The 8,199-nt window shown below is 63.7% G+C and overlaps 2 protein-coding genes across 10 annotated transcripts; both read right to left on the bottom strand.

The window, feature by feature from the left end:
* Positions 1-1,541: 1,541 nt before the first annotated feature.
* ADRA2BL2 (alpha-2B adrenergic receptor-like 2) lies at positions 1,542-2,917 on the bottom strand. 2 transcript variants are annotated; one of them, XM_015293849.4, is made up of 2 exons: positions 2,779-2,917; positions 1,542-2,528 (listed from the first exon to the last, which is right to left on the bottom strand). In XM_015293849.4, exons 1-2 carry the CDS (start codon positions 2,884-2,886, stop codon positions 1,677-1,679), a joined length of 960 nt encoding a protein of 319 aa, XP_015149335.3. In that variant the 5' UTR covers positions 2,887-2,917; the 3' UTR covers positions 1,542-1,676. The 2 variants fall into 2 exon arrangements, with proteins under 2 accessions (XP_015149335.3, XP_025010677.1); XM_025154909.3 differs by having other exon boundaries at positions 1,542-2,917.
* A 500-nt stretch (positions 2,918-3,417) lies between these two features.
* Positions 3,418-7,363, bottom strand: SLC34A1 (solute carrier family 34 member 1). 8 transcript variants are annotated; one of them, XM_015293841.4, is made up of 13 exons: positions 7,302-7,363; positions 7,025-7,199; positions 6,704-6,886; positions 6,408-6,536; positions 6,194-6,337; positions 5,999-6,110; positions 5,727-5,922; positions 5,425-5,520; positions 5,188-5,305; positions 4,838-5,005; positions 4,370-4,486; positions 4,133-4,257; positions 3,418-4,051 (listed from the first exon to the last, which is right to left on the bottom strand). In XM_015293841.4, exons 2-13 carry the CDS (start codon positions 7,125-7,127, stop codon positions 3,497-3,499), a joined length of 2,046 nt encoding a protein of 681 aa, XP_015149327.1. In that variant the 5' UTR covers positions 7,128-7,199; positions 7,302-7,363; the 3' UTR covers positions 3,418-3,496. The 8 variants fall into 8 exon arrangements, with proteins under 8 accessions (XP_015149327.1, XP_015149331.1, XP_015149329.1 ...); XM_015293845.4 differs by having other exon boundaries at positions 5,188-5,287; XM_015293843.4 differs by having other exon boundaries at positions 7,025-7,165.
* Positions 7,364-8,199: the final 836 nt, after the last annotated feature.

Raw genomic sequence — 8,199 nt, 5'->3', positions numbered from 1 at the left:
CTGCCGGGGATCAGACGTTGCATCATTGGGTTATATCTCCGCAGCAGCAGCGAGGAGCTCCAATGGCAGTCCCCGCGTGAGCTCACGCTGAGAGCTTCCCCCTTTCACAGCCGTTCTGCTTTTAAAGGTGGCCTCAAACGCAACAGCTCTGTATGCGCGTGTTTGCACGTGTACCCCATGGGGAGCAGCTTTGCTTCCTCCTCAATGGCGTTTTGCATCAGGGCGGGCACGGATGTCCTGCTGCTGGAGGAGCCGGGGCTGTGCTTTGGGCTCTGCAGAGGAGCTGAGGCTGCGGGAGAGCTCTGCAAACCCACGCTTCTTGCAGCGCAGAGTAATCGTTCCAACTAATCCGGACAAATGTGAGAAGCAGCCTGAAAATACAGGATGCAATTCAGCACCGGCGAGCGCAAGTAATACATGGAGGCAGGGATAATCAGTGCTCGAAGGGGATCGCCCTTCCAGCAGTGCTGCTCAGCAGCAATAAGGGTGATGCTGCTGGGAATAAAGCTGACTTTGTGCACTCTGAATGGAAGGGGACGGAGCAACCCGTCCAGGGTGTCACAGTGGGTTACGAAGCATCGCTCCCCAGCTGAACCAACCGTGCCCCCATCACGTTCATGGGTATTTTTAGATGCAAAGTGCTGTTTAATTGCGCAGAGGCTGAAGGCTGGCTGCGGGAGGGAAGCAGGCGGTGCCGATAGGGCAGCTCCTTCCGCGGCAGGGCCGGTGCCGGGCCCGTTCCCGCAGCATCCCCGCGAGGAGCGGGGCCGTGCCGTGCCATGACTGGGGCCATGCATCCCTCGCTGCACCCCAGGGCTGGCCCGGGGCCGGCGTTCCTCGGGCTCCGGCTCCCAGGCGCCGGTGGCTGTTTTTAGCCAAGCAAAAGTTTAATGTTTTGAGATTTTCTATTTTGAGCTGTGAAGCTGGAGAAGCCGAGCCTCCTCTGACCCCTGCGTGTCTGTGTGGAGCAGCGGGGCTGGCCCGCCCTGCCCGGCACTGGGGCTGTGGTTGCCCTCGGTCTTCACCCTACAGTTGCCCCCTGCCCCCTCATGCCCCGTGTTTCCGTGTGGAAACATCTCCTACGCTCTCTCAGGAGAGAACAGCTTCTCCTCTTGAAGCCCCAAGCGGGCTATGGGGCATCCCTGGTACTCCTGCAGCATGGCATAGGTTACGCTGGGGGACACGGCCCGGAGAGCCCCAGCAATGGCACTGGGCTGTGCTGGGGTGCTGCAGGGCACAGGCAGCTCAGCCCAGCGGCCACGATGTTGCCATCTGGGGCTTTGGTCTTGCAGCAGCTGCAGGGTCTGTCTCTGTGCTTTGTGCCAGAAGATGCTCAGGACCATGTGCATGCAGGGGAACTGGCATTTGCTCGGTCTCCAGCAAATCCAGCCAGGGTGGGGTGGCACAGATTGCTGGCACTCAATGGAGGCGCCACCACTGAGAAGCCACCCACGGCTGCAAGACACAGTGGAGGTAGATGGGGTGACCTGGGAGAGGAGCAAAGCCGAGTGCTCCTGGGATGCAGACACCAGCCCTGGGCGTGCAATTCTGCCTTTTTTTATTCACCGCCCTGCAAAACCCTGCGCTTCTGGAAGTACCTTGAGTTCAGAGCAGCAGCACAGCCCTCCATCCCCCATCTCTGTCACAGCTCAGTGGGGTGGCTGCCCCGGGGGTCCCTAGGAGCCGTGCCGGACCAGGGCAGCCAGGAGCCTGCGGAACGCAGCGCGAAAGTCCCTGTTGAAGACAGTGTAGATGATGGGGTTGAGGCTGCTGTTGCAGTACCCGATCCAGAAGAAGAAGCTGAAGAGGGGCTTGGAGACGCGGCACCCCTCCCCGCACACGGCCTCCAGGCTGTAGGTGAAGAAGAAGGGGAACCAGCAGAGCACGAAGGCCCCCATCACCACGGCCAGCACGATGGTGAAGCGCCGCTCCCGCACCCGCAGCAACCGCCGCCGGCACAGCGACACGCTCTGGTGCTGGCTCCGGTGCCGCCGGCTCGGCGCTGCAGCCCACGATGCCCTCCTGTTGGCGTCCCCGGGGCACGGGGCCGAGCCACGGCGGGCGGCGAGCACGGCTGCACTCCGACGCGTGGTGAGGCGGTAGATGCGGCAGTAGACGGTGACCATGACGAGGCACGGGGCGAAGAAGGAGGCGACGCAGGAGGCCAGCACGTACCATGTCTCGTCGATCAGCTCGCACTGCCGTGCCCGCGGCCGGGCCTTGAAGAGGGGTGGCAGGGCCACCAGGGCGGCCGCGGCCCACACCGCCCCGATCATCCCCTTCACGCGGCCGGGGCTGCGCCGCAGGTTGAGCCGCGCCGCCCGCGTGACGGCCCAGTAGCGGTCCAGGCTGATGGCACAGAGGTGCCCAATGGAGGCTGTGCACAGCAGCACATCCAGCGCCAGGTAGAGGCTGCACCACAAGCTGCCGAAGTACCAGTAGCCCATCAGCTCTTTGGCCAACGAGAAGGGCAGGATGAGGACGGCCACCAGGATGTCCGCTGAGGCCAGGGACACCAGGAAGAGGTTCTGTGGGGCGCGCAGGGCTCGGCTGGTGGAGACGGCCGCCACCACCAGCGCGTTGCCCACCAGCGTGGCCAGCAGCACGGCGAGCACAGCCAGCAGGATGAGCCCGGTGGCCGCCGGCGAGTGTGGGGGGCTGCCGGCCTGGCTGCCGTTATTGGAGGCGTTGGGCAGGGTGACGGCAGCCTCCATGCTCCACCGGCCCCTCCGGTGACCGAATCCCCATGGGGCTGCCCCCCGCGCACGCCCTGCTCACCGCCACTTCTTGCTGCTCGACCCTTCCATCACCCGACCGCTGCGGCTCCTCCTGAGCTGACCCGGTGCGGTGGGACCGACCCGGTGTCTCCCTCGCTGCTGCCTTCATGCAGTCCCCACGGCGGCTGCACCGTGGCTCTGCAGCAGCCCCGCTCACTCGTCCCAGCCCCAGGGAGGAGGGAGGGCGGGAAGCAGGGAGGGAGGGACGGCCGCTATCGCTGGCAGGAGCCCAAGCATCTGTGGGCAGTGGGAGAAGTGGTTGTAGCCAATGCTTAAAGGGCTCCTGCCAGGGTCACTGGGGCAGGTGAGCTTCCACCGTGGTATTGGGGCACTGTGGTGCTATGCCATGCCAAGCCAGTATCCTGCTGAGCCCCAGCAATTACGCTCTGCCTTGACACCGAGCAGAGTGGCACCGACCTCAGCCCTGCAGCTCAGCTCTCCAGGGATAAGGGATGCAGTGATACTGCCAGCAGGGCAATGGCAAACCGCAGAGCACAGTATGGGTTTGGCTGCAGCATCTCTATGCCGCTGCAGTGCCAAGCGTTGTGCTTGGTGCTGCCCCACTGCTGAGCACCGTGGGCTGCAGGGCAATGCCTCGGTGCTGCATGGATGCAGCAGTCAGGATTTGCAGGACAGGGGCTGAAGATGCACAGCTGGGACACGGGTGCTCAGCTTTTATTAGACACTGGGGAAAGTGGAAACCAGGCACCCGGTGCCGGCTAGAGGCGGGTGGCGCTGTGTGGGGTCAGGTGTGGGGAGCCCACCCGCAGCGCGGGGCTGGGCATCTCCTCAGGGTAGGAGAGCACAGGGTTGTCCAGCCCCAGCCTGGCCTTGTCACGGGCAGCGGCCTCACGCTCATCCCAGCCCTCGGGGCTGCGGCAGCGGTCGGTGCAGCAGAGCGTGGCGCGTGTGATGAGGCTGTCGAGAGGCTGCAGCGAATGCATCCAGGCCGGGAGGAAGTCCCAGCTCTGCAGCCACTTGGGCAGGCGGCCAGGGCTGCGCGCCTGCAGCACGTTCACCAGCCCCACAAAGAAGAGGAGGCCGAGGAAAGGAGCGCCCACCCCCACCAGCACCCTCCAGCCCGCCATGGAGATGCCGAAGATGAGGGAGGGCAGCAGGAGGAAGCAGATGATGAGGTACAGCACGGCAAACCAGCGGTACTTGGCTGTGCGCTCGCCCAGCGCCTTGGCCATGCGGATGGGCAGGCGGGTGAAGGGCAGCGGGTACCACAGCAGGATGCCAGAGATGTTGAAGAAGAAGTGGCAGAGGGCGATCTGTGGGGACGGCAGTTGTGTCGAGCTGGGCCTGGGGGCACATTGGCTTCTCCACGTCTCCCCCCAGCCCCCAGTCCATACCTGGAAGGAGCTAGCCAGCTTGTCCCCGGGGCTGGCCAGCGCGGCCAGGATGGCGGTGGTGGTGGTGCCAATGTTGGAGCCCAGGGTCAGCGGGTAGGCACGCTCAATGCTGATCACCCCCAAGCCTGTGGGAGAGGCACCCCTTGGCATCACAGCCCTCTCCCTTGAGGCACATGTCTGAGCACCCAAGTGCCCATGGGCCATCGTGGCAGGGAGCGGCATGTATCTGGGGCTGACCGATCAGTGGTGTGATGGCTGAGGTGAAGACGGAGCTGCTCTGGACCACGAAGGTCATCCCAGCGCCCACCACCATGGCGAAGTACCCGGTGAGCCAGCTGAATGGGTGTGGGAGGTCTGCCATGGCACAAGACAAGGGCACAGACATGGACATGTCAGCTGGGATCGGCCCAGAGCTCCTACCTGGTGCTGGGGAGAGAGCTATGGGATGGGGTTCTGGGTATAGGACCAAGCTTGGGGCTGCGGGAGTCTGCTGGGCAGGATGGATGGATGGATGGGAAGAGGGGTGTGGACACCAGGAGGATGTGATGGGCATAAATAGAGCAGGGAGCGGGTAAGAGTGGGGCCGGGAGTTCATGCAGGGCTGGGGGTTAGAGGTAGGGTTGGGGGATGGGGGGTGACAGGGGTCAAGCAGAGAGAGCTGGGGCTGTCAGGATCCCATCCCGCAGCAGTCTCTGTCCCACTCACCAGTGTTGATGACCTTCTGGATGGCTTTGGCCACCTGCCCCTTGAGCAGGGAGTTGAGGATTTTGACCAGGAGGATGAGGCAGGTGCAGAGCACGACGAGGGACCCGGCCAGCAGAACCAGCCCCACGGCCAGGTCCGGCAGCGGCGTGTCCGTGAAGAGGTGCTCGCCTGCCCCACAGCACGGCTGGGCGAGGGTCTGGGGCCTGCCCGGCCCCGCTCACAAACCTGTCCCCACCAAGCAGCCCCGCACAGCCCCACAGCATCACCCTGCCCTCCTTCAGCCCTATGCCCAGGGCTTCCAGACCCACAGCGCCCCCAGCCCTACAAGCACCCCCTCCAGACCCACTCACATTTCTGCCTGGTGACGTTGTGGAGGATCCCAATGCCATTACTGCTGCAATGTCCAGAAGCCGTGCAGTTTGGAGGCACCCCTACCCCACCGGCAGCAGTCTGCAGGGAGCGGGCAGGCTGTGGGTGAGTCCACAGCATCTTCACCAGCCCACTGCCCTCCATGAGGTGCTTTTAGGGGGGATCTGGATGGCCAGACTGCCCCCCCCAGCACCATAGCAAGGCCATGAGCCCCTCACCTGGGGAGGTGCGGGGCCACACCACATGCGGATGAGGCTGCGGTTGCGCAGGCTCTCATCCCCTGTCGCAATGCCTGTGATCACCGACTTGTCCAGCTGCAAGAGCACATTGGAGGGGATAGCATTGGGGGGCTGGCAGCTTCCCTAGGCTGGGGATACCTACTCTGTGATGGGGACATTGCTGCCAGCCTTTGGCAGAACTGCCACTGCAGGGACATTGGTGCTAGGGACATTATTGCTAACATGGGGACACCAATGCTGGGGGACCACCCCTGGGGACAACGCAGCCAACCCGAGGAGACCTGGATGATGAGTTTGGTGAAGGGCTCCGTGATGATTTTCAGCAGGTCAGGGGCATCCTTCCCACTGCGGATGTTGAAGGTGGCGACCACCAGGCGGGTGACGTGGTGCAGGTACCCACTCACCACCTCCAGTGGCAGCAGGACCAACACTGACAGCCAGTTGAAACAGTCGTGCACTGTAGCACCAGCAAAAGCCCTGCATGGAGGAGTCTGCGTGTCAGTGCGGGGCAGCCCTCAGCCCCTCCAAGTCCCTTTGCTCCATCAGTGCTCACCTTTTGAACTCACTGCGGTCGCCAGCCTGCATGAGGGCCACGATGGTGTTGGTGACCGAGGTGCCAATGTTGGAGCCCATGATGATGGGTATGGCAGAGCGCACCTCCAGCACTGGCGGCAGAGAGACCTGCTAGCCCCACGTCCTCCTCTGCCATCCTGTCCCCAGCCCCAGGGAGCCCCACGGGTGCACTCACGCCCCGAGGAGACCATGCTGACAATGATGGAGGTGGAGGTGGAGGAGCTCTGCACCAGCACGGTCACCAGGATGCCCACCACCAGCCCGGCTACGGGGTTGGAGAGGATGGCATTGTCCTTGAAGATGTCCCCTGCCACTTTGCCTGCGAGAGAGCGTGAGGGCAGGGCACTGGAGCCGGGATGCTGCTGGCTGCCCTCTGCCCACGGCCGTACCTCCGGCCAGCTGGAAAGCAGAGCTGAGCACGTCCAGGGAGCAGACGAAGAGGTACAGGAAGCCAAACATCAGAGGCACCTTGAGAAGGGAGACACAGATGGACTGGACCCTCACCCAGCAGCCCAGCTCTGCGCAAGACAAGAGAGAGTGTTACACGCCGGGCACGTGTCCGCATGCCCGGCCATGTCCGTGGGTCCCCTCCACCTCCTTCTGCTCTGCCTGCAGCACCATGGGGCACTGAGCATCTTCCACACCCGCTGCCCTCCTTGCTTGGTGCAGTGCTTGAGGACCTCACCTGGCTTCTGCAGCTCCTCCAAGCCCAGGCGGGGCCCCTGCCAGGGCAGTGCATCCAGCTCGTAGCGCTCCCGGCTCTCCACCAGTCGCCCCGGGGAGCCAGGGCACAGGAAGCCATGGTCAGGGCAGCTCACTGCTCCCACGGCGAAGGGGCAGGCGTGGGCACCCGGCAGCCTGTGCAGAGCTGGGTACAGGCGTACCCAACGTGCATTATGGCCCTGGCCTCTTGAGGTGCTGGGCATGGAGCCCTCCTGGTGTGGGGAAGCAGAGCTGAGCTCTGCATGGAGAGGAGGGTGGTGAGGAGGGGGGCTGGGAGACCTACCTTGGGGGCTGGGGCAGTAGGCAAACGGGGTCCCGTGCACCACCCTTCCTCCCCGCACCGGGCAGCGGGGCATGGCTGGGCTCTCCCTCCGGTATGACAGCATCACTCCGGCTGAGTCTGAGCAGACGCAGCCACACGTCACTGTGGTGGGGTCACATCTGCACTGCTCCAACCGCTGCCACCCCAAAACCACGCAGTGGTGGCACCACTGAGGAGCACTGTCCCAGTGGTCCCCTTGGCCACCCGGGATCCTGCCCTGCCCTGGGATGCTGCTCACCTGGTGCTGGCCAAGCACTCAGAGCAATGCCATGTCCTCATGCCAAATCCACGCGTTTCTCCAGCAAAGGGCACCAGGGCCCTTTATATGCACGTCAAGAGCAAAGTCTAAGGAGCCCGGCGTTGCCCCTCGCCTCTGCTCACTGCTCACCTCCTCCCCAGAAATTCCTGCAGTTAATGGGTAACCCCACAGCATCCCACGTCAGCCGCAGTCCTGGGGGTGGCATGGGGCACACATCCCATGGTATGGTGCCTTGCACGCCCTGTGCACCTGCCCGAGGCTCTGCATCACCACTTCTAAGGCAGCCTCACACCATACGCTTCATCCCCTGCAGGAGAGGAGGAGGAGGTCTCACTGTTGGAGCTTTCTGAACAGGAGGTGAGGCCATCCACGCACCCACCAGCCTCGCAATCCTGAGGGTACAGCTCTGCTGGCCTGGCCCAAGGGTGGTGGCAGTGGTTGCATCAGCACTGCAGCAGGATGCTGCCAGCAGGACAGGCACTGGCATGGTCCCCGTGTCATCAGTGATGGTGGCATGCTGCCCACGCCAGCGCACCACAGAGAATGCTTTATCTCAGCCTGCACGATGCCAGGTTGAGTGGAAGGGGAGCAGTGCCAGTGTGTTTGTCACTGCACCTCAATGCTGTTTATTATTACCCCTCATTTACACACCTCCGCCAAGTTTCCATCCACCCACGTGGTGCCCGGCCAGCTCATGCCAATGGCAGCCCAGGGCAGAGCTGGGGCCAAAGGCCCCTCCAGTGCAGCTGCAAGGGAGCAGGCACAGAGGGGCTGCATGGCCATGCTGCCTCTTCCTCTGGAGCTGGGTCCAGCTGGTGCCACATGGCTGCTGCCCACGAGTGCGTCAGGGCACCCACTGTGCCCTGGACTGTGCCTA

The sequence above is a fragment of the Gallus gallus genome, chromosome 13 (assembly GCF_016699485.2).
Source record: "Gallus gallus isolate bGalGal1 chromosome 13, bGalGal1.mat.broiler.GRCg7b, whole genome shotgun sequence".
Taxonomy (NCBI): Eukaryota; Metazoa; Chordata; class Aves; order Galliformes; family Phasianidae; genus Gallus; species Gallus gallus.
This window is presented reverse-complemented; position numbering and strand designations above follow the sequence as displayed.

Coding starts and splice junctions, on each gene's coding strand:
- ADRA2BL2 (XM_025154909.3), bottom strand. CDS start 2,714: ATGGAGGCTGCCGTCACCCTGCCCAACGCCTCCAATAACGGCAGCCAG.
- SLC34A1 (XM_015293841.4), bottom strand. CDS start 7,127: ATGCTGTCATACCGGAGGGAGAGCCCAGCCATGCCCCGCTGCCCGGTG. Junction 6,537..6,703: donor GGAGGAGCTGCAGAAGCCAG/GTGAGGTCCTCA, acceptor TGTCTTGCGCAG/AGCTGGGCTGCTGGGTGAGG. Junction 4,487..4,837: donor CCAGAAGGTCATCAACACTG/GTGAGTGGGACA, acceptor GTGCCATGGCAG/ACCTCCCACACCCATTCAGC.